The sequence below is a fragment of the Lutra lutra genome, chromosome 17 (genome assembly GCF_902655055.1).
Source record: "Lutra lutra chromosome 17, mLutLut1.2, whole genome shotgun sequence".
In the NCBI taxonomy this organism is placed as follows: domain Eukaryota; kingdom Metazoa; phylum Chordata; class Mammalia; order Carnivora; family Mustelidae; genus Lutra; species Lutra lutra.
In genome coordinates, this window is record NC_062294.1 from 17,683,438 (window position 1) to 17,709,562 (window position 26,125).

The following is a 26,125-nucleotide window of genomic DNA, read 5'->3' on the forward strand; positions in this document are numbered from 1 at the left end:
AAATCTGAAAACATCACAAGCTCACTTACAGCACTCAACAGGTATGGAAGCTGTCTGCAGAGAAAGGACTTTTCCATTGGGCTGTGGGATGTGCACACGGAACACAAGTCGTACTCTAGTATTTTTTCTGCCAATATCAGTTTCTCCTTTTCGAAGTTCTATATCTGAATTGCGGAGTTTCAAAATACCTGCACAGTCAATACTAGGGAGAAAAACAGACAAATTTTACTTGCTTACTGATATTTAGTGGTCCTCAACAACTGAGCTCAACCTAACGGGGAAGAACTATCACTACCTAAAATCAGGTCAAAAAAGAAAAATGCATGGAGTGCCGCAGTGGCTCAGTTGGTTAAGTGTCTGACTCTTGATCTCAGCTCAGGTCTTGAACTCAGGGTCATGAGCTCAAGCCCACCTTGACATGGAGTCCACTTAAAAAAAAAAAATGTATGACTGCTATATTCTCCTATGTCAATTTTGAGATTAAAAATATTATCAATGACAAACATATAATGGTAAGCGTGGTAGATTGTCTAAAAAGATTGCTGTTAATAATTCTTGCCCATTCTTGTACCTGCATGCCACTTCTCCCATCAAGAGGTGGAATACCTAGGTACTCCCTTTGAAAGCTGGTCTTATGATTTGCTTCGACAAACAGAATGTAACCAATTGATACAGTGGAAGTTATGAGGGTTAAGTCCTGGGCCCACCATTTAAGCCTCATAACTTCCACTTTTGCTCTCTTAGAGCCCTGAGCCACCATGAAGTCCAGTTGGCAAACTGGAAAGAAAGGCCAAGACAATCTTCAACTATTCCAGCCACATCCAACCATCTTGGATGTTCGAAACACAGATGAGCTTCCAGCTGAATTCAGGGGCATAAGTGATCCCAGCTGCCACCACATGAATGGACCAGCTGAGTCCAGCCAACCTTAAGAATCATGAAAATAATGAACAGTTATTACTTTGAGCCACGAAATTATTAGAGTGGTTTGTTTTACAAAACTAGGTAAGTGAAATACAAAGTAAAAAGATGGTTAAATTCTATAAAAGTAACCAGGCGAGAAAAGATTCACTTGTAGGACTAAAAATCAGTCATTAATAGCATATTTAGACTTTTCTAGTGCTATGTTAATTAGTAAAGACAAACCATCAGACCTAAGATTCTAAGATTCATTTCTAAAGTATGCACATATAAAATTAACGTTTTGGTATTTAAGGTCTAACATTTCATTATCTTCAAAATTTATTACTTGTACGGCTGCTTAACTCACAATCACCGTAGGAAACAATAGTACCTACAAGATATGTTTGTATTCACATTTTTTTTTAAGATTTTATTTATTTGCATGACAGACACAGCAAGACAGGGAACACAAGCAGGGGGAGTGGGAGAGGGAGAAGCAGGCTTCCCACTGAGCAGGAAGCCAGATGCAGGGCTCGATCTCAGGACCCTGGGATCATGACCCAAGCCAAATGGAAATGATTAACGACTGAGCCACCCAGGCGTCCCTGCTCCTTACTTTTTTTTTACTAGGACCTTTTCCCATGTTGGTACCTACATGTAACTATATCAGAATTGATTTCATCAGTGCTTTAACGGGGTTTCCAGTATTTTGCTGTTATAAATAAAGCTGTAGCATAAACACACTAAGTTTTTGTGGTTCTTCTCTCAGCAAATGCTTACGACTGAGCCACCCAGGTGCCCCTTAATCACATATTTAAAGAAGAAAGCAAACAGGTAACTTAAATAATCAACATTCTAGTTAAAGTTTATTCTCTCTTGTGGTATTCCTTGTCATCTTCCTTTTGTTTTATCTACCAACTGGTGCTCATTGCCCTGAGCCTGCAGCAGTTGCTGTGAGGACAAGAAGTATTAAAGAACTAGGTTCTCAAGATAAGAAGGAATAAAGCACGAGAAAAAATCTCAAAAGGATGAATATTTTCATGAACAGAAAGACACAGAAGAAATTTCAAAAAAAGGAAACACTTTTGAAAATAAGTATTTGCCATTTAAGGATAATGAATTATATTTAACTAATATTGAACACCTGCACTTTAGCTCAACCAGTATTGATCAAATTGTATGAGGTAGTTAATATTCATCTTTTTTTGTTTTGTTCAAGATTTTATTTATTTATGACAAATAGAGATAGTGAGAGGGAACACAAGCACGGGGGAGCTGGAAAGGGAGAAGCCCCAGTGTGGGGCCTGATCCCAGAACGTTAGGATCATGACCCAAGCCAAAGGCATATGCTTAACAACTGAGCCACCCAGGCACCCTGTGATTATTCATCTTAACATGCCAATGTAAGTCATTAAGAGGAGAGAAATACCAGAGATTATCCATTTTACTGAGTTTTGAGGAAAGGTATTTTATATAAATATATGTATGTACTGTTTTATTTTAAACTCTACCCCCATCATAGGGCTCAAACTCAGAACACTGAAATCAAGAGTCACATGCTCTACTGACCTGAGACACTTAGATGAACCAAGGGAAGGTATTTTAGCAGAGAGCTGTTTCTAAGAGAAGATATAGAATGAGCATCAGAAATGACAATCTTAAAACTCTGGCTACATGGGGCACCTGGTGGCTCAGTCGGATAAGCATCTGCCTTCAGCTCAAGTCATGATCCCAGGGTCGTGGGATGGACCCCCACGTCGGGCTCTCTGCTCAGTGCGGAGACAGCTTTTCTCTCTACTGATTCCCCTACCTGTGCTTGCTCTCTCTGTCAAATAAATAAATAAAATCTTAAAAAAAAAAAAAAAAAAAAACAACCCCACAATATACCTCTGACTACAAAATGCAGGAAAAGACTGGACCAACAAGAAAACCACACAGAGGAATAAAAATAACTATTAATTTTGTTTACAAGTATGACTATATTTTATTTTTTATCTTTTTTTTTTAAAGATTTTATTTATTAAATAAAAATTTGACAGAGAGAAAGAGATCACAAGTAGGCAGAGAGGCAGGCAGAGAAAGAGGGGGAAGCAGGCTCCCTGCTGAGCAGAGAGCCTGATGCGGGGCTCAATCTCAGGACCCTGAGACCATGACCTGAGCCGAAGACAGGCTTAACCCACTGAACCACCCAGGCGCCCTTAAGATTTTTTTAAAGATTTTCTTTACCCACTTGACACAGAGAGAGAAAGTACAAGCAGTTGAGCTGCAGTGAGAGGGAGAAGCAGGCTTCTTGCTGAGCAGAGAGTCCAACGGGGGGGGGGGGGGTCCAACGTGGACCCTGGGACCACGACCCTTTTGGAAGGCAGACACTTAACTGACTGAACCACCCAGGAGCTCCTTATTTTTTATCTTAAAAAAAAAAAAATGTATTTACTTTTCAATTTTTTAAAAGATTTTATTTATTTACCTGAGAGAGAGCATGCAAGATAGCACAAGGGGTGGGGGGTAAGGAAGGGGGAAAAAGGGGCAGAGGCAGAGAGAGAAGCAGACTCCCTGCTGAGCAGGGAACCGGATGTTGGGACTCCAACCCAGAACCCTGGGATCATGACCTGAGCTAAAGGCAGATAGATGCCTAACTGACTGATCACCCAGGTCCCCCTCCTTTTTAAGATTTATTCATTTATTTGAGAGAGAGAGAGAAACAAGCCAGGGGAGGGGGCAGAGGGAGAAGGAGGAGAGAAGCAGAATACCTCCTAGGGTGGAGACGAACACGGGGTTTGATCTCACCACCCTGAGATCATGACCTGAGCAGAAATCAAGAGTCGGAGGCTTAACCAATTGAGCTACCCAGGTACCCCCAATATATAACTATATTTTAGGTCAGAGTATAATACCGCCATATCCATATTCATCTAGTTTTAAAAACAGGGAGGAGTTCTGAGTAGGATAAGGCAATGAATACTGGCATCTCATATTTAAAGTATCTTGTAGGGTGCTTACAGAAATGAGTTAGTATAATGGTCTTAAATAAAGAGTCTTACACATTCAAAATAAATTGACTGAAATGACCACGCCTGTGGGACAGTAGGCAAAACAAGGGGAGTATCTGCCAAGCTTGCCCCACCTAAGTGTTTTTAGAGAATAAGAGTCATTTAACACATACCTACAACTTACTTACACATAAATTATTTTGAACAATGATGGTCTTGTCATGCACAAATTATTTATCTACCATTATCTGACACTATACTACATTCAATAACTGTAGCTTATCCTTATAATTAGTTGCTAGGTAAAACAGGCTCATTCATCAGCTGCTCTATTAGCTAAGATACAGGGAAGAAGTTTCCTTAGGTTTGTGTAACTTCTTAGTTGCTTTTTGTTGTTTTTTAAGATTTATTTATTTGAGAGAGCGAGTGAGCACAAGCAGAGAAAGCAGGGGGAGAGGAAGAGGGAGAGAGAGAATCTCAAGTAGACACCCTGCTGAGTGTGAAGCCTGAATCCGGGCTCAATTTCACAACCCTGAGATCACAATCTGCGCTGAAATCAAAATTTCAGATGCTTCACCAATTAAGCCACCCAGGTACCCCTCCTAGTTGCTTCTTATTCAACCCTTTTCTGGACACACACAATGTTGCCACAAGCCTTCTTACAGAATTCCTGTCCCTAATCTAACAGGCCAGGGTGGATAGAATGGCTAGAGAAAGTACAGGGGTGTACCTGACAGGGTGCGATGAGGGCACTAGCTGTAACTAGTAACAATAGTATTTCTGCAGCTTTTGCTTTCTGGTCTGATCCAAGCAGGCAACATATGCCATATCCTCTTGGGGAAGGGACAGGAGTCATGACTACAGCCTGTTTCATATACTAGTAGATGGGAAAAGGATAAGATGAGGTATGTTTAGCTGATTTTCTCACATTAATTGATATGTGAAGCTTTCCCAATTTCTTGAAAATTTTAGAAACTTGTGTACTCTTTTTTGTTTATTGATTTATACATTATTTTTAGAAAGGATGAGGGATTTTACAACATAAATACAAATTAGGTCAAGGAAAACAAAAAAAAAGCTTTCAACAGAAGGAACAGGAAATAAATATATTTCAAATTTAGGGTTATACAAATTACTATAATTACTATAACTGAACTTGACTGTGAACTTCCGGAGAACAAGGCAAAAAATAAATGTGGTAAGTTTTTGTATGTCTCTCCTTGTCTGGTAAAGCAAAATCTACCATGCCATCAGGAAATACCAGCTTTCTCCCTTTAACTTGAAAAGATTCTGTGTATATGTATATATGTAATAATGACCAACTTAAAAGCTAATATCTTTAACAGTGGTTTTTCAGATTATGAAATTATTCATATGGATATTTCTTATTATATCCTTCAGACAAAGTTAAGAAGTATGGGGTGCTTGGGTGGCTCAGACGGTTAAGCGTCCGACTTCAGGTCAGGTCATGATCCCAGGGTCCTGGGATCGAGCCCCACATTGGGCTCTTTGCTCAGCAGGGAGCCTGTTTCTCCTCTCCCTCTGCTCCTCCTGCTAGTGCTCCCTCTCTATCAAATAAAAAAATAAAATCTTAAAAAAAAAATACAAAACAAAACAAAGTTAAGAAGTTTAAGAAGCTTCTGGTGACTTTCTATTGAATTTGATTTAAGTCCAGTGCTTTTAATATCCAGAAGAACGAATGGAAACATGGCCAGCAAACTATCTTCTAGGGATCAATTTTTTGAGTTCTTAGAAAAAAGATGGTTCAACTGAGTTTTAAATTCATCTCTGCAGCTATTACAACTGTATATTCATATGCTTTTGATGCTAAATGAAAAAGTAAGATCCTAGAGTAAAAGGGAAGAAGCTCACATGCACGCATTCTCATTCAGTGGTTAGCCACTTCACTTTATTTGAAAATGGGTCAAATAGGATGCTTGGAGGCAGAGAACTGGGTTGGGTTATTGAGTACCATCCATGTAAACAAAGTAGGTTTTATTTCAATTTATATTAACTTGTCTTTTCTAGTAATAGGTAACAAGGGGAAAAAGCTAACAAGGTAAGTTCTTTCTTTTTTCCTCTTTTTTCCTTTTTTTTAAAAATAAAGATTTTATTTATTTATTTTAGACAGAAAGAATGTGTGTACAGGGAGGGGCAAAGGAGGAGGGAGAGGGATAAGCAGACTCCTTACTAAACCCAATGTGCCGAAAATCAAGAGTTGGATGCTTCACCAACTGAGCCATAATAACTGATTATTTCTTTTTCTTTTTTTTTTTTTTAATTTATTTGGCAGACAGAGATCACAAGTAGGCAGAGAGGCAGGCAGAGGAAGAGGGGGAAGCAGACTCCCCGCCAAGCAGAGAGCCCAATGCGGGGCTCAATCCCAGGACCCTGGGATCATGACCTGAACTGAAGGCAGAGGCTTAACCCACTGAGCCACCCAGGCGCCCCTAACTGATTATTTCTTAAGACAGTTTTTTTTTTTTTTTTTAAGATTTTCTTTATTGATTCATGAGAGGAGAGAGAGGGGAGGTAGAGGCAGAGGGAGAAGCAGGTTCCCCAAGGAGCAGTCCCAATGCAGGACTCGATCCCAGGACCCAGGGATCATGACATGAGCTGAAGGCAGATGTTTAACCAACTCAGCCACACAGTGCCCAGCAATTCTTATTTTCTAATAATAGAACTATATCACAAATTGGTATGCCTTCAGGGGTATATGCAGCTTACCCAAAAAGTTATTTAAGTATAAATTTAAAGGAAGAGAGCAAGAGACCAAAATCTTATTCTATGTATGTGTTTTCGCAATAACCTGGAATGGATGTTACTGTCATTTTAAGAAAGGTCTATACCGTAGTTTGAAACAATCTATGTAACAAACCTCACTGTAACTTTAAAATGCCTAGTTGTGACCAATTAAAAGTTGCGTACTAAATTTCCTTTCCCCCCTTTTCTCTCATTGTTAGAGACAGCAATGTACTCAAGTAGAAAGAAAACAAAACAAAAAATCCCAGATGTTCCTTATATACAAGGATGAACGATGAAATGTGTTGGGTAGGTTTCTGCGACAAGTCTTTATTATTTTTTATTTATTTTAAAAATAACATTTATTTATTGGTTTGACACAGAGAGAGAGCATGAGAGACAGCACAAGCAGGTGGAGCAGTAGGAGAGGAGAAGCAGGCCCCCAGCCAACCAGGGAGACTGATGTGGGGCTCAATCCCAGGAACCCAGGTTCATGACCTGAGCCAATGGCAGACACTTAACCATCCGAGCCACCCAGGCTCCCCGTGACAAGCTCTTCAAAGAGGCAAATTCAGGGGGCGCCTGGCTGGCTCAGTAAAGCACGTGATTCTTGGTCTCAGGGTTGTGATTTCACGCCCCACATAGGGCAAAGAGCTTACTTAATATATATATATAAATAATATAACATAACATAACACAACATAACATAAAAAAGAGGCTAACTCAGATGGAAGTTTTCATTTACCCTTCCTCCTTATTCCTTCTGGGACTACAGTTGTGATGGCTAGAGCTCTAGTAGCCATTCTGTATCTTGGGGATAGAAGCCACATGTTAAAATAGCAGAGAAGAAAAAATACAAAGAGTTTGGAGCACCAATGACTTATAGAGACATTGTGCTATTCCTAAAATGCCTGTGTATTTCTGTTGTGGCATAACAAACTAAATGTCTAGTGTTTAAGCCACTCATTTTCTAACATACAATCTAACATATAATAAACTGCATATAATCCTAACTTGAACAAAACTCTAAAGCATTCTCATTCAGAAGCTAGCTACCTCATTTTGTTTGGAAATGAGTCAAACAGGACACCTGGAGATAGGGTCAAAGTTTTCCTTAAGGAAATTTAACAATTAATAACTGTATTGCAATTATTACTGTCTATCCTATTAGACTGTGAGCAACTTGAAAAAAGTCCATATATATTTTTCTCTATCGTTTAATATAATGCTTGGCTGGTCCTAGATGGTTCATAAACTTATGGTGAACTGAATTTCTTTTCTGGAAATTTGCTACCAATCTTAGAAAATATACTACGATTATTTATATAATGTTATTCAGTTAATTTAGAACAATAAGTACTTTATTTCTGTACTATAAAAAGAAATACGTTTTTTTCTGAAAGTTGTTTTAGGGAAAAAAGGAAAAAAAAAAAAGAACTGTCCATTTTGAGGTATGTTTCAAGATACCTGGCTGACATATTGTTTTCAGGAAGAAGGGGAATTTCCAGAACCTTTGTGCTGGCAATTATTATCTCTTGACTTGCAGTAGCAACAGTCTTCCCAGTGATTCGATGCACCTGGTAAAATGCATGAGGTCGTAAATATCGGTCATCTGCTGTTCCAATAAACATCTGTAGATTTATCGGCTTTTCATTATAGCCCAGGAGCTAATTAGGAAGAACAAATGGAAAAATACAATTCATTATCCATGTATTTACAATAAGCTTAGAAGAGTAAGTCTGTTATATTTGTAACATATTATTGATACAGAAAATGTTATTTCAAAAAGATAACAGTAAGAAAAATAAGTGAACAATCTTCCACATTTCAGAAGTTTATGAGTTATAAAATGTTAGAATATGTTACAAAGGGATGAGGGCTTTCTCCTGTATAAATATCTAGAACAATAAAAATTTTACAAAGTTTTCTTACAGAATGCTATGAAGAACCAAAAGGAATGATGATTCTCTTTGTCAGGCAACATGAACCGTCTAGATCAGACTTAAAAGACTTTGGTGTGTAGGAAGCTCCTCTAAGAGGCTATTAAAATCAGAGACAGTTTGTTTTAGCAGAATCTCAAAAAGCCTATTAGATACGTTACTAAACTTAAAACTTCAACTGACTTAATAGGCTGGGCAACCTGACATTCTCTATTGTTGAGGTAAAGATAAGTGTACAGAGGGAGGACCAGGAGGTGCTGGAGGTTTAAAAAAAAAAAAAAAAAGTGGCCACAAAGAAGGAGGGAAATAAAGGAAACAGAGCCTAAAGAAGTATACATTTGGCACTTAGGGAGACTCCCCTATCCAATCTGATGGCTGAATAGCATTACTATGACTCATCATCATGCAGATAACAATTAAAAACTGGAACATAAAGAATGACTTGAAAGCATGGAGGGTAACCAACATAAGCATATTCTGGAAGCAAACTGACACATGTAAGAAGAGAGTAAGGAAAAGTGTGTTTCCTGTTTTAAAGGCTTTTAACCTGAGAGAAGGCTAGAGTCCATGCCTTACAAAGTGGCTGAAACTCCTACAGAAAATCTAGTCTGGGGCGCCTGGGTGGCTCAGTCCATTAAGTGTCTGTCTTCAGCTCAGGTCCTGGGATAGAGCCGCACGTCGGGGTCCCTGCTCTGTGGGGAAACCTGCCTTTCCCTCTGCTCTTCCCCCCACTCGTGTTCTCCTTCTCTCTCAAATAAAATTAATAAAATCTTTAAAAAAAAAAAAAAAGAAAAAAGAAAAGAAAATCTAAAGTCTGAAGGGCCTGAAGAACAGGACAACCACAGCTCCTGGAGAGTAAGAGGGAAATCCCAGAAAGGAGACAGCCTGGAGAAGGGAAGCTCCAAATTATATATATAAACTTTGCCCAATCGTTTGGTTGACCTGGGAACTACCTATGAACATGTCAGATCCCAAGGAATGTAAGGCTAACATAACTGAAATGAGATAATGAGCTGCCACCAACCACAGAGAGACACGTTTTACAGGTTGACTCCAACCAAGTTAAGTGACCGCTTAAACAAAAAACCAAAAATTCAACATTCTTTGGGGGTACATTTGGGTGTATATCTGTTTTTGTTTTGATGTTTTTGAGTTGGGGGTTCTTTATATAATCTGAATTAATCCCTTGCAGATACATGATTTACAAATATCCTCTCTCATTCTGTAGTTTTTTTCACTTTCTTAGTAGTGTGTCCTTTGATACGTGAAGTTTTTAAATTTGATGGAGTCCAATTTATCTGTTTTGTCTTTTGCTGCTTATACTTTTGGTGGCATACTTGAGAAACCATTTCCAAATCCAACGTCAAGAAGGCTTCCCCCAATGGTTCCTTCTAAGAGTTTTATAGCTTTAGGTCTCACATTTAGGTCCTTGATCTATTTTGAGTTTATTTTTGTATATGATGTAAGGTAAGGGATCAACTACATTATTTTGCATGCAGATATCCAGTTTTCCCAGCACCATTTGTTGAAAAGATTGTCCCTTCCCCCACTGAATAGTCCTGGCATCCTACAGAAAATGAACTGACCAAATATGTTAAGGGCTTATTTTGGGGCTTTGTCTTCTATTTCATTGGTCTGTTTTTATGCCAGTACCACAGTGTTTGAAATACTATAGTTTCGTAGTAAGTTACAAGTCAGGAAAGTCCTCCAACTCTTTTTCAGGACTGTTTTGCCTATTTGAGACCTTTCGCAGTTCCATATGAATCTAAAAATATGCTTTTCCATTCAGCAAAAAAGGCAGTTGGAATTTTGGTCTAAGTATAGCACTGAATCTATAGAGTGCTTTGGGCAGTACTGATGGCTTAATAATGTTAAGGCTTCCTGTCTACAAACACGGATATCTATTTTTATTTTACATATGCTTAAATTTTATTTTTATATTTCCATCTACATTTTTCTTTCAGCAATATTTTATAGTTTTCAGTGTACATATTTTGACACCTCCTTGGTTCAGTTCATTCCTAAGTATTTAATTCCTTTAAATGTTACTGTAAATGGAATCGCTTTTTAAATTTCCTCTTCAGGTTGCTCATCAGTGGTACAGAGAGACACAAATGCTGAGCGTATGCTGATCTTCCACCCGGAAGTGGCTCTGTAGTCTTCTTGTGGATGATTTTAGATTTTCTATGTACAGGAACATATCATCTATGAATAGAGACAGTCTTACCTCTTCCTTTCCAATTCAAATGCCTTCTATTTCTTATATTGTCTAATAGTTCTGGCTAGAATTCCCAACACAAATGCTGAATAGTGGTGAAAGTAAGCATCCTTCTTCCTAATCTTAAGGAGAAAGCTTTCAGGCTTTTACCATTAATTAAGTATGATTTTAGCTGTGGGTTTTTCATAAATGACCTTTCATGGTAAGGAATTTTCCCCCTTTCCCAGTTTGTGTGTGTGTGTAGGGGGGGGTTAAATGAAAGGCTATTAAATTTTGTCAGATGCCTTTTCTGTGTCAACTGAAATGATCATGTATTTTTTATCCCTTCTGTTAAATGTGGTGTATCATATCAACTGATTGTCCTGTGTTGGGCCACCTTTTGCATTTTTGGGATAAATTCCACTTGGCAATGATGTATGATCCCTTTACTGTGCTGTTGGTTATGGTTTGTTAGTTTTTAGTTAAGAATTTTTGTTTATATTAGAAATAGAAATATAAATACTGTATCTTTGTCCTTATCCATTCAATTAAATTTTTTTTTCATATCTCTACTGAAATACCTCCATCTCTTTACATATGTAGCTTACGTTTTCTACTAGATGGTTCAGCATTTTATCATGGCTATTATTAAAGACTTTTTCTGATAACTCCAACACAGATGGAGAGAAATCTAGACCATGTCTGGGCCTGCTCTTACCAACTGCTTTTCTTTTTATTGTGGGTCACACTTTCTTTTTTGTGTGTGTATTGCTGAACATATCCTGAACATTTTGTATTCAAGAGACTTCTAGAGACTCAAGTAGGGAAGTATTTACCTCTAGAAAAAAGCATGCTATTTCTTTTGTCAGGTAACAAATTCTTAAGCTGTGTCTGGGCTTTGTTGCAGCCTTAGTCTGATTCCCCTGCTTTGAGATAGTGGTTTCCTCATACTTGGTGGTCTTACAAGTTTCAGAAAGATGTGTCTCAGTAATCTCCACTCCTACTTTTAGCTACCAATTGGGAGAAAGATTTGTTCCATGGCTGCTTTAATCCATTAAACCAGCAAGGGAAAGACATAATAATGTAGGTTACATAAAGTCTATTTTTCAATACACATACTGGAGGAGGTGTCCAGCTCTTCAAGGCAGCAGTGGAGTTTCCAGCACTCAGTCCCTACCACTGCCACAACAAGTTATGGTCATGAGTCACAGTGTCAGTGATGTCTTCACTATAGCAGTACTGGGTTGGATGGCTGGACAGTGTTCCAGACCACGTAGCTTGAAGCCAGAGATTTTATAATACCTTTTAAGAAAAATTCTCCTCTCTTTCTGTACTATGGTTTATAAATTATCCTGATACATCATATCAAATATAAAATGCCTAATACATGGGACGCCTGGGTGGCTCAGTTGGTTGGGCAGCTGCCTTAGGCTCAGGTCATGATCCCAGCGTCCTGGGATCGAGTCCCGCATCGGGCTCCTTACTCATTGGGGAGCCTGCTTCTCCCTCTGCCTCTGCCTGCCATTCTGTCTGCCTGTGCTTGCTCTCTCTCCCTCTCTCTCTCTCTGACAAATAAATAAATAAAATCTTTAAAAAAAAAATAAATAAAATGCCTAATACAGTATTGTCTTGTAGGCAGTGATAAATACTAGCTACCAGTCTACATCCGTGTTTCTAGGTATGTAATGTAGTCAGAATTCGAGTATGTAGGAGTTCTAGTCTAATATGAGGTCTTTCAGGTGAACACTTCACTCCCCCTCCTTGTCCATTCATGAATCTATAGTGGAATTTGTAACTAAGCCACATCATAATTGATTATCCTCTAGCCCAGGAAAGGACATGAAGATTTCTGCCTATTCTGGGGTAATATAATTGACCTAGGATGGTTTTCAGGACTGTAACATTTATAGAGAAGTAATTAAAGCCTGGACCATTGCAATAGCCTTATAACTATTCTCCTTGTTCTTGCTCTTGCTCCCATACAGGCTATTTGCTGTCAGGAGACAGAACAAACTTTAACTAGATAATTTCATGCCCTGCTCAGAACTCTCTAATGGCTTCCTTCCAACACTCAACTAAATCCAAATGCCCTGTGGTGACTTATAAGGCCTATGTGATTTGAGCCCTGGCTAACTTGTTGCTTTACCTTCTCTTACTCTTTTCCCTTCCACAGTCTGCTCTAACCATCCTGGTCTTATTGCTTGACGAAACCCATGCTTATTCCTAACCTCAAGGCTTTCATATTTCATACTTTATCACTCTGGAACATTCTTTCCTCTGATCTTCATATTACCTCACTCCTTCAGTTCCATACTCAAAGGTCAGCTCCTCAGAGAAGACCACCCTACCTAAAATACAATATCACTGTCCCCTTCCCTTTTTTAAATTTTTCATAGTATGGATCACTACAAAAAGTATGTTATAGGAGCACCTGGGTGGCTCAGTTGGTTAAGTATGTGACTCTTAATTTCTGCTCAGGTCATGATCTCAGGGTTTTGAGATCAAGCCCCAGGTCAAACTCCCAGCTCTACAGGGAGTCTGCTTGAGATTCTCTCCCTTCCTCTCCCTCAGCTCCACCCCTCACTAGGCATGTGTGTGTGCTTGCTCTCTCTCTTCCTCTCTCTTGCAAATAAATCTTTTTTTTACAAAGTGTGTTATAGATTTATTATCTGTTTTCCTCAGTATCTTTTAAGTTCCAAAAAGGCAGAAACTTTGTCTTCTACCTCTACCCCTTCCTCTTTTAACTGAAGATCCATTATGGAAATATCCGTATTGAATATCATTGCTTCAGCCAATACTATATAGATGACAACAAAATAAAGAACAAAGCGGCATGTATTAAACTTTAAGAAATTAGTGAAGACTTTTTAATTTAATTTTAAAGATTTTATTTAATTATTTGACACAGAGAGAGAAATCGCAAGTAGGCAGAGAGGCAGGCAGAGAGATGGGGAAGCAGGCTCCCTGCTGAGCAGAGAGCCCGATGCGGGGCTCAATCCCAGGACCCTGAGATCATGACCTGAGCCGAAGGCAGAGGCTTAACCCACTGAACCACCCAGGAGCCCCTGAATTTTATTATTTTAAGATTTTATTTAGGGGCGCCTGGGTGGCTCAGTGGGTTGGGCCGCTGCCTTCGGCTCAGGTCATGATCCCAGGTCCTGGGTTCGAGCCCTGCATCGGGCTTTCTGCTCAGTGGGAAGCCTGCTTCCTCCTCTCTCTCTCTGCCTGCCTCTCTGCCTACTTGTGATTTCTCTCTGTCAAATAAATAAATAAGATTTTATTTAAAGAAATTAGTGAAGACTTTAAAAGGCAGAAATTTATTTATAATAAAAAGGATATTGGGAAGAATATGATAAAAATCAATAAAGGCTCTCTGAAGGAAGGAAAAGACAGAATCATGGAAATCAGCTAAGAGGCCAACACACTAAGTACTAACATCATGTGTACTAAAAATTTAAATTAGAATGGAAGTAAAAACATAAACAGAAAATAGAAACAGGGATGAATGCAATAAATCCTTCCCTATAGAGATTTTTCTAACTGACTATATATAGAATGAAAGAAAGGAAAAAAGAAGTTAGAAGTTCTGAGATTTAGGGGCGCCTGGGTGGCTCAGTCAGTGAAGTAAGTATCTGCCTTCAGCTCAAGTCATGATTCCAGGGTCCTGGGATCAAGCCACATGTTGGGCTCCCTGCTCAGTGAGAAGTCTGTTTCTCCCTTGTCCTCTCCCTCTGCCCCTCCCTCCTCCTCGTGCACACACTCACTCTCATAAATAAAATCTTTTAAAAAAAGTTCTGAGATTCAGAATCCAATAGAATGGTGGTATCACTAGCAAGTAAAGTGAAGAAGTCACTTTATTTAGATTTAGAACAGTTTTGGAGACAAAGGAGGTAATGTTTTCACTGTTTGTCATGGTGTATTCAAAGTAACAGTGACACAGATAGATGGAAATGTGAGACTATATAAGATGTACATCCTTTTATTTATTATTTTTTTAAAATATTTTTATGTATTTATTTATTTGACAGAGAGATCACAAGTAGGCAGAGAGGCAGGCAGAGAGAGAGGGAGAAGCAGGCTCCCTGCTGAGCAGAGAGCCCGATGTGGGGCTCGATCCCAGACCCTGAGATCATGACCTGAGCTGAAGGCAGAGGCTTAACCCGCTGAGCCACCCAGGCGCCCCTATTTATTATTATTTTTAAAATTTTATTTATTTGACAGAGAGAGAGATCACAAGTAGACAGAGAGGCAGGCAGAGAGAGAGGAAGAAGCAGGCTCCCCGCTGAGCAGAGAGTCCGATGTGGGGCTCAATCCCAGGACCCTGAGAACACGACCTGAGCTGAGGGCAGAGGCTCAACCCACCAAGCCACCCGGGCGACCCTATACAACCTTTTAGACCAACCTTAACATTGATTGAATGATAAACACAACGCTTTGCTATCTATTTTGACAATAAAATAATACAGTCCACTGTGCCTTAAAAGGATGACCTTTGAAATCCATTTTTCTTTTGTTTTGACAGAAGTATGCATTGTAAAAGTTCCAGTACAGCCATACTCTGAGGACTTGAGACACTATTGAGTTTTAAGATTTGCAACATCCTGAGCAAACTGTGAGGTGATGAGAGTACCACCTATGTTCTCTATCTTAACTGCTCTGCCATCATTGCATAAAAACAGTCACAGACAATATATAAATGAATGAGCATCACAACAAGCAGAGTGAGGTACACTATGGGCATTTTATGACAAGGGGGGAAATTCCTATCAATGCATGGGATAATCAGTTCTTTCAAGCACAGAACCCGTCGATATTGTACAGAACTTCAGAATCTCCTGCAAACATTTACGTGTATAGAAAAGTTTATGAACTTAGAATCCAACTCCCTAGTATATATAAATACCAAAAAACTGCATTTTTTAAAAGGTTTTATTTCTTTGTCTCAGAGTGAGAGAGGGAAAGCACAAGCATGGGGAGTGGCAGAGTGAGAGGGAGAAGCAGGCTCTCAGCCGAGCAAGGAGCCTAACGCGGAGCTCGATCCTGAGCCGAAGGTAGATGCTTAACTGACTGAGCCACCCAGGCGCCCCAAAACTGCAGTTTTAACACATGAATGTTTAATGAATGTGACTACCATATAAACTGAAGAAAACTTTAGTAAGAGTTCATCATTTCAGAAAATCACGTTATTGCCAGTAATGCCACTTGTTAATGAAATTTAGGTTGATAATCAATATCCCTGCTTTTGTATCTAGAACACTTGCAGTGATACTGCAGGTAAAAATACCTAACTACTTCATTGTCTTCTACGGTCAATACCAAGCTTTTTCATTTTGAAACACAACTATTTTGTTATAATTTAGTTTTGTACATTTATTTCCTCGTAATATTATAGCATTATTTTTATATTCTTAAATTTGTACAAGCAAGTTGATTAAATAATCTTTGCATTTCCATTTCAGGTTAATAAACTTATATTACAAAATATCTGCTTAAAATAAAGTGGAGTTGGGTATGATCATTAGTCTAGAATATCTGTAAGTCAAGAGGCACATAGGTATTTTTTTTTTGACATATCTGTCTAAAAGCAAATCTTCCAATTTTCTGTCTAGGGAACATAAACTTATTCTAAGCATTTTGGGAGTTAAGAAAGGGGTCAGCAGTCTCCCTATTTAGTATGCAGACTTTCATTATGCCTCCACTCCATTTTCTGTACAGATCCTCAAGCTCTGCCTTCAGTAATTCTAGAACCTAGAATCTTTATTTTATTCCCTCTGAAGAGTAAATCTGCAATATTCTCACAGGGTAAGACAGTGGTTATTTCATGGCTATGCCACATAAGAGAAAAATCCAGGAACTCTAACTACTTCTGCAGACTTTCAAACAATCCTTTTGCTGTCAGCTCCACCGTGCATCCCACTTTCAGAGACACTCACTGCCTCAAATTCCTGAGTCTTTCCAGGGTTCTTTGGTGTAAAAAGAGTTGTTTGTTATTGATTCGTTCTCTCTGTCCAACAGGCTTAAGTTGCAGCTGCCTAAGTTCTAATGAAAGTAAAACACGTGTGCTATTTACTATATTTAACTGGAAGTTGCAGTTTTCTGTATTTATATAGTCAAGAAATCTATCAATATTCTAAGATTTTATTTTAAAGTAATCTCTACACCCAATGTAGGACTCAAACCTACAACCCCAAGATTAAGAGTTGCACACTCTGGGGCACCTGTGGGGCTCAGTCAGTTAAGTGTCAGACTCTTGATTTTGGCTCAGATCACTATCTCAGGGTAGTGGGACTGAGCCCTGTGCCAGGCTCTGGGCTCAGTGGGGTTTCTGCTTGAGATTCTCAAAATCCCTCTCGGTCTTCCCCTCCCCCGCATGTGCACGTGCATGTGTACTCTCTCACCCCCTCTCTAAAAAAAAGGGGGGTGGGGAGTTGCAAACTACACTGACTGAGCAGCCAGGCACCCCTCAGTATTTTCAGTTGTGATTTCTTTTCATATATTTTTGTAGAATAAGTTAATAAATTTTATATAGCTTTAACTGAAAATAATCCATAACAAATAAAATGCCAACATGATCACAATAAAAAAAACCCTAAGTAAATTAATAACTAAAGAAGAAATTGGAAATCCATAGCTAATAAGTGATTATTCCTTTCTGCTATACCTGTTGCTCTTTCATGTTTAATCCAAACTGAACAAATTATTCTATGGAACCAACTATTCATCTAGTAGAGGAAGAAATACCAACTTTACCACTTCGCCTCCAAGTACTGTGCAAGGGACAGGGTCCATCCTGTTATCTCCAGAGAACAGTACAGTACCTAGCACGTTACAGATGTTCAACCATTGCTAAATGAATGAACTTTGGAGTAAGACAGTACAATTTGGTGAAGCAAAATAACACATGGGGTTAGTCAACAGAATTATTTAAATAATAATAATAGTCACTGAAGCAGGTTGTTCTAAACAGAGTAGTTGGGAGTCTAAAATAGAAAATACAAATAAAAATTTTATTGCTATCTATTAAGCTACCCAAATATCACATAACGTACCAGTAAGTACTATATACCAAAGTATCCTAGTCATATTAGATGACTCACATTAATACCAGCTTGGCAAAGACATAAGCCACCTGTCCTTTATACTTCGATAGTAAAATAAACCAGTGATGCGGGAAGGTAATCATGCATATAAGATTTCAAAGGGAATATATTTCATAACACATACTTCAGCCAGCATCTGCTCCAAGCATATGTATTATATAGCATATGAAAAACAGGGTTTCTTCTATGTACCTTAGGGATTTTAAAGGACCATCAAATAAATTAGGCTGCCTTCCCATTTCATTTTCAGAGGAGCATTATGTTATAGGCCATAAACAAATTATTGCTGCTAACATTACTCTCTAAAAACTTTCATCTAGAATAAGTATACCTCTCTTCAGGCCACCCTCTGCTTTGGAGAAAAAAACTAAGCCAAGCTGTTTGTTATGTTTCTGTATCGTTTCCATAGCAAAGGTTTGTGCCTGCTTAATTTAACTAAAGCTGGAGTGTTAAAGCCTGAAGGTCACTATAGAACAAACAAGAGCAGCTTCAATAAGAGCAATTCTATTATCAGTTCTGCTAAATTACTTGGGGGGGAGGGAATCTGAACATATCAGAAACATGAGAACACATCGTAGAGATACGAAAAATACAAAATTAAATTTCCATAATATAAATTGCCTCAAAGTGAAAATGTACATATAACATCATATAAAAAAATCATCACCAGGGAAAGGATCTCAGTGTATGATGAAATAGAAAGTCTAAAAATGAAAAAGTCTATATTTTTATTTTAATTTTTTAAGATTTATTTATTTACTTCAGAAAGAGAGAGAAAGCAAGCAAGAGGGGGGAGGGGCAGAAGGAGAGTGAGAACCTCAGGAAGACTCTGTGCAGAGTGTGGACCCCAAAGTGGGGCTCGATACCATGACTGTAAGATCATGACCCAAGGCAAAACCAAGAGTCGGATGCCACCCACCTGAGTCACCCAAGTGCCCTAACAATCCCCATTTTTTAAATTTCAATAATTTTTGAGAAAAGATTCAAAATATCTATGCCTTGGGGTGTCTGGGTGGCTCAACTGGTTAAGCGTCTGTCTTTGGCTCAGGTCATGATCTTCAGGTCCTGGGACTGGCCTGCATCAGGCGTCATGCCCGGTGGGGAGTCTCTCCCTCTGCCCTCCCCCCGACTTGTGCATGCACTCTCAAATTTTTTTTTTTTTAAGATTTTATTTATTTATTTGTCAGAGAGAGAGAGAGCACGAGCACAGGCAGAGACAGAGAGAGAAGCAGGCTCCCTGCTGAGCAAGGAGCCCGATGCAGGACTTGATCCCCAGACGCCGGGATCATGACCTGAGCCGAAGGCAGCCGCCCAACCAACTGAGCCACCCAGGCATCCCTGCACTCTCAAATTTTAAAAATACAAAATATCTGTGCCTTAATACAACTGTCACTATATAATAAAATCTATGTGTAGCTTTATGCAATTTTATCCCATGTGTAGATTCACATGACCAACATCACAGTCAAGATAAGGAACTCTTCCATCACCAAAAAGGAACTCTCTTTTGCTACCCCTTTACATTTGCAATCTTCAACCTCTTCCTGTTCACTGGCTATCAAACCACCATTGCTCAAAACTTTCTGCAATGATAAACATCTTCTACATCTGCATTTTTAAAAAATTCCTGATTTATGTGGAATCAATTCTTGTGTAAATGTGATGTTTAGGTTCAGATTTATTTTCTGAATGAAAAATAAATGGATGGCCTATGGATGTCCAATTCTCCAACATCATTTGTTAAAAGACAATGTAGAGGCTCCTGGGTGTTTCGGTTGGTTAAGCATCTGACTCTTGATTTTGTCTTAGGTCATTATCTCAGGGTTGTGAAAGCAAGCCGTGTGTCAGGCTTCTGCACTGGTCGTGAAGCCTGCTTAAGATTCTCTCTCTCCTTCTCCCTCTGCCCCTTTTCTCTCTCCTCCCCCTCCTTCCCTCCTTCCCTAAAAAAAAAAGACAATGTAGTCATTAAGTCATTAGCCACATGCCTACCAAGTCTTGAAATGCTGTTAATGCAACAAAAGAACTCAATTTCTAATTTTGGTTAATTTTGGATGGAGTTTCACATTAGGGTCCTTGCTCAGTGGGGAGCCTGCTTCTCCCTCTCCCTGCCAGTTGCCCTGCTTATGCAGGCATCCTCTCTTTCTGACAAATAAATAAAATCTTGGGGTGCCTGTGGCTCAGTCATTAAGTGTCTGGGTCCTGAGATCGAGCCCTGCATCAGGCTCCCTGCTTAGTGCGGAAACTGCTTCTCCCTCTCTCACTCCCTCTGCTTGTGCTCCCTCTTTCACTATCTCTCCCTCTATCAATAAGTAAATAAGATCTTTGAAAAATAAAATAAAATCTTAAAAAAAATTAAAAGTAGAATTATTGCATGATCCAGCAATTCCACTTCTTGGTATATACCCAAAAGAATTGAAAGCAGGGTCTCAAAAAGATGTGCACATCCATGTTCACACCTATGTTATTCACAATGACTAAAATGTGGAAGAAATGGACAAGGGACATTGTATATACAATGATATCTTATGCAGCCCTAAAATGAAGGAAATTCTGATATATGTTACAGCATGGATCAACCTTGAGGACATTATGCTAACTGAAGTAAGCCTATCAGAAAAAGATGAATATTGTATGATTCTACTTATATGAGGTATTTAGAGTTGTCAACATCATAGAGACAAAAGGTAGAATGCTGGTTTCCAGTGCCTGGAGGGAGAATGGGGTATAGAATTTCAGTTTAAAGATAAAAAGAGCTCTGGATGGGGTGCCTGGGTGGCTCAGTGGGTTAAGCGTCTGCCTTCGGCTCAGGTCATGATCTCAGGGTCTTGGGATCCAGCCCCACTTCGGGCTCCCTGCTCGGCAGGGAGCCTGCTTCTCCCTCTCTCTCTGCCTGCCTCTCTGCCTACTTCTGCCTACTTGTGATTCTCTCTCTCTCTCTGTGTCAAATAAATAAATAAATAATCTTTAAAAAAAAAAAAGAGCTCTGGAAATGGACAGTAGTCAAAGTTGTACAACGTTATGAATGTAATACACTAAACTGTATGTGTAAAAATAATTAAGATGGTAAATTTTACGTGTATTTTGCCACAATAAAAATTTGGGGGGAAAAGGGTATAAAAATTAGAAAGAAAGAAGTAAAACTCATTACTCAAAGATGACTTGACTGCTTAGAAAATCCAAAAGAAGCTAAAATAAACTATTAGGTCAAGAAATATTAAGTCAACATGAAAAAATTAATTACATTTCTGTATTCTAGAAACAGAAAAACACTCAACACTGGAAATAACAAAAGATGTAGAAGATTTCTACTTTGAAAACTACAAAACACTGCAAGAAGGAATTAAATAATACCTAAATAAATGGAAGGATAGACCATATTCATGGACTAGAGGCATCAATATTATCAAGAGGGTAATCATAAATAAATAAATAAATAAATGCCCTATCCATGAAAAAAGAAGATTAGCAGTTTGGACTTGACTAAAAAACTTTCATTCATCAAAACACACATCTAAGAAAGTGAAAATGCAACCAAAACACGAGAAAAAATTTTATTTGCAACACATATCTGACAAAAAACTTCTATTCAAAATATTAACTCCTATAAATCAATAAGAAAAAGAGTTAATTTAAAAACTGGTCAAGAGATGTGAACAGGCACCTAACAAAAGAGGACAGCCAAATAACTGACAAATACATGAAAAGATGTTCTACATCATTGGTCATTAGGAACCACAAATTAAAACCACTATGATTCCCCTAGAACTCTACTGGAATGGTTAAAAATTACCAGCAAACAAGAACTGGTATGGGTGAGGATGTACAGTAACTGAAACCTTCATATGTGGCTAGTTAGGAGTAGAAATTGGTACAGGTACTTTGAAACACCAGCAATTCCACTCTTGGACATATACCAAAAAAAGTGAAGGCTTTGTCTATTAGAAGATAGGTGTAGTGGGCCACCTGGGTACCTCAGTCAGTTAAAGCATCCAACTTCAGCTCAGGACGTGATCTCTAGGTGCTGGGATCAAGCCCTATGTTGGGCTCCCTGTTCAATGGGGAAGTATGCTTTTCCCTCTCCCTCCCCTTGCTTGTGCTTTCTCTCTCTCTCTCGCTCACTCTTTCTGTCAAATAAATAAATAAAATCTTTAAAAAAGAAAAAAAATGTATAGTATACCTGAAACTAATATAATACTGCATGTTAACTACACTGGAATTAAAATTAAAAAGATATGCAAAAAAAAGGAAGAGAAAAAAGAACATAGCAGCTTTATTCATAATACTCCAAAACTGAACACAAACCAAATGTCTATGACTAGGATGACAGATAAAGAAATCACAGCAAATTCATGCAATGGAATACTACACAGCAAAGAAAAAGAACACCCCTCCCCCCAATGGATGATTCTCACAGTCATAATGTTGAATAAAAGAAGCCAGACTCACAAAAACAGACACATAGATCAATGGAACAGAACAGAGAGCCCAGAAATAGACCCTCAACTCTATGGTCAACTAATCTTCGACAAAGCAGGAAAGAATGTCCAATGGAAAAGAGACAGTCTCTTCAACAAATAGTGTTGGGAAAATTGGACAGCCACATGCAGAAAAATGAAACTGGACCATTTCCTTACACCACACATGAAAATAAGACTCAAAATGGATAAAGGACCTCAATGTGAGAAAGGAATCCATCAAAATCCTTGAGGAGAACACAGGCAGCAATCTCTTCAACCTCAGTCGCAGCAACTTCTTCCTAGAAACATCGCCAAAGGCAAGGGAAGCAAGGGCAAAAACGAACTATTGGGACTTCATCAAGATCAAAAGCTTTTGCACAGCAAAGGAAACAGTTAATAAAACCAAAAGAAAACTGAGAGAATGGGAGAAGGTATTTGCAAATGACATATCAGATAAAGGGCTAGTATCCAAAAATCTATAAAGAACTTATCAAACTCAACACCCAAAGAACAAATAATCCAATCAAGAAATGGGCAGAGGACATGAACAGACTTTTCTGCAAAGAAGACATCCAGATGGTCAACAGACACATGAAAAAGTGCTCCGTATCACTCAACATCAGGGAAATAAAAATCAAAACCACAATGAGATACCATCTCACACCAGTCAGAATGGCTAAAATTAACAAGTCAGGGAATGACAGATGCTGGCGAGGATGCAGAGTAAGGGGAACCTTCCTACACTGTTGGTGGGAATGCAAGCTGGTACAGCCACTCTGGAAAACAGTATGGAGGTTCCTCAAAAAGTTGAAAATAGAGCTACCCTACGACCCAGCAATCGCACCACTGGGTATTTACCCTAAAGATACAAACGTAGTGATCCAAAGGGGCACGTGCACCTGAACGTTTATAGCAGCAATGTCCACCATAGCCAAACTATGGAAAGAACTTAGATGTCCATCAACAGATGAATGGATAAAGAAGATGTGGTGTATACACACACACACACACACACACACACACACACACACACACACACACAGGAATACTATGCAGCCATCAAAAGAAATGAAATCTTGCCATTTGTGGCGATGTGGATGGAACTAGAAGGTATTATGCTTAGCGAAATAAGTCAGTCAGAGAAAGACATTTTCATATGATCTCCCTGATGTGAGGAAACTGAGAGGCAACATGGGGGTTTGGGGGGTAGGAAAAGAATAAATGAAACAAGATGGGATCGGGAGGGAGACAAACCATAAGAGACTCTTAATCTCACAAAACAAACTGAGGGTTGCTGGGGATGGGTGGGTAGGGAGAGGGTGGTTGGGTTATGGACATTAGGGAGGGTATGTGCTATGGTTAGTGCTGTGAAGTGTATAAACCTGGCAATTCAGACCTGTACCCCTGGGGCTAATAATACATTATATGTTAATTAAAAAATTAAAAAAAAAAAGCCAGACTGAAAATAAGACATATTGTATGATACAATTTATATGAAATTCAAGAATAAAAAGACAAATCTATGATGATAAGACGTCAGAAGCAAGATCACCTTTGGTTGGGGGATACAAATTAGGAATGACACAAGGGAATCTTCTGGGTGCTTAAAATATTCCATAAACTGGGGCACCTGGGTGGGCAGTCAGTTGGGTGTCCTACTCTTGGTTTTGGTTTTGGATCAGGTTGTAATCTCAGGGTGGTGGGACTAAGCCCCGAGTTAGGCTCCACACTCAGCATAAGTCTGCTTAAGACTCTCTTTATGTCTCCCTCTGCCCCTCCCCCCTCAAATAAACAGATAAATAAATCTTTTAAAAAATAACATATTCTATATCTTAACCTTTGTGGTATTTTATGGGTGTGTGCATGTGTTAAAAATTCACTGAGCTGTATATGTTAAGACTTATACTTTAGTGACAATCTTACACAGCAATAAAATGTCCAAAAAAAGCCAATACACAGCAAAATCAGGGCCTTTTTGGGGGGAGGGTCCTTGAGAACCAAGCACACAACTCTTACTTGTGATGGGTCAGACCAATAAGGAATGACAAATGATGCCTTCCTTTCCTGAGTATTACAAAATTCTCAGAACAGCAGAGATATCTATAAAATGTCTTTCTAGTTGCCAGAAAAGGGCCTCCTCTGTTAGACAGAAAAACGAGGTCTCGGAAGTAGGCATAAACAAATTAAGAGTGTCCATACAAAGCACACAACCCTGCAAGTGTGGTATAGTATACAGAATCAGGCATCAGTTTTATTTCCAATTTGCAATGACTGGCTCTGATCATGCAATGCTTGTTTTCCTCTGATTATTAGAAAAAGAGAGAACTTCTGGATAAAGACAATGGAATGTAGTAGTATCACAATCTTCTTCCCCAAATACCTAACAAAATAAACAAAATATATATGTCTGCGGTGGTAGCAGGGACAGTACGAGAAATGAAAAACAGAAGATTAAGATTCTGATTTGTAAAAAAAAAAAAAAAAAAAAAAAAAAGATTCTGATTTCTGTGGCAGAACTGCTAACTAATCCATACCTTTACCCACCAGGAAGAGTAGTAAGAATAAATAAAATTAATAAGTAAATTAATGGAATAAAAGTCATAAAGTGAGAAAATAAAACAGAAAATGCTAACTAATTTACAGCCTTTTATCCCCCATGTTGTTTGAGAACTTTGGTCTATAGCCTGAGGAGATTAGGGTAAACAGGGACAGAATTAGTTAAAGGTTGGCCTTGTTGAGTTTGGCTCAAGAGAGTGAACAGTATCATGTATGTATTATGGCCCACTCCCATTACTCCAGTATGTATCATATTTTCAGGAGCTGTGCTTTTTCCCCTAGTACAGCTGAGACCTGGAAGATCGTAAGCACTCCTGACCTTTTCTGTCTCTGCCAAAGGGCCTGGAGCAGAAGGTAGTATCTTTCATTCTTTTTTTTTTTTTTTTTTTTAATTTATTTATTTGTCAGAGAGAGAGAGGGAGAGAAGAGCGAGCACAGGCAGACAGAATGGCAGGCAGAGGCAGAGGGAGAAGCAGGCTCCCTGCCGAGCAAGGAGCCCCATGTGAGACTCGATTCCAGGACGCTGGGATCATGACCTGAGCCAAAGGCAGCTGCTTAACCAACTGAGTCACCCAGGCGTCCCAGTATCTTTCATTCTTTTTTTTTTTTTTTTAAGATTTTATTTATTTATTTGTCAGAGAGAGCGAGGGAGAGAGAGCGAGCACAGGCAGACAGAATGGCAGGGAGAGGCAGAGGGAGAAGCAGGTTCCCTGACGAGCAAGGAGCCCGATGCGGGACTCGATCCCAGGACGCTGGGATCATGACCTGAGCCGAAGGCAGCTGCTCAACCAACTGAGCCACCCAGGCATCCCCCCAGTATCTTTCATTCTTAAGGAAAAATTTTTTCTTGACTTTTTGCAGAGATGGTTACTTACAATTATGATTTACTTTGCTGCAAATTAGTTAAAAATAGAGGGCGGGAAAGAGAAAGTGAGATTTAAGCCAGACGTAGGGGTTGATCCCACCACCATGAGATCATGACTTGAGTCGAAATCAAGAGTTGGAAACTTAGCCCACTGAGCCACCCAGGTGCCCCAAAGAGAAAACCAGTTTTTAATTAAAGGAATACTGTGGAAACAAATCACTTGGACTTTAAAAAAAATTTTGTTCATTTAAGCTCTTGAGAATAATTTCTTTCGGGGCGCCTGGGTGGCTCAGTGGGTTAAGCCTCTGCCTTTGGCTCAGGTCATGATCCCAGGGTCCTGGGATTGAGCCCTACATCAGGCTCTCTGCTCAGCAG

At 39.0% G+C, this 26,125-nt stretch overlaps 1 protein-coding gene across 5 annotated transcripts in view; it reads right to left on the reverse strand.

The window, feature by feature from the left end:
• The window catches only part of NFATC3 (nuclear factor of activated T cells 3), a 134,217-nt gene that overhangs the window by 57,936 nt on the left and 50,156 nt on the right, over positions 1-26,125 (reverse strand). For all 5 annotated transcript variants that reach the window (XM_047710961.1, XM_047710963.1, XM_047710964.1 and 2 more), the window contains exons 4-5: positions 8,103-8,302; positions 30-202 (exon numbers count right to left, since the gene is read on the reverse strand). In XM_047710961.1, coding sequence (XP_047566917.1) covers positions 30-202; positions 8,103-8,302 — 373 coding nt within the window. The remainder of the gene's footprint in view (positions 1-29; positions 203-8,102; positions 8,303-26,125) is intronic.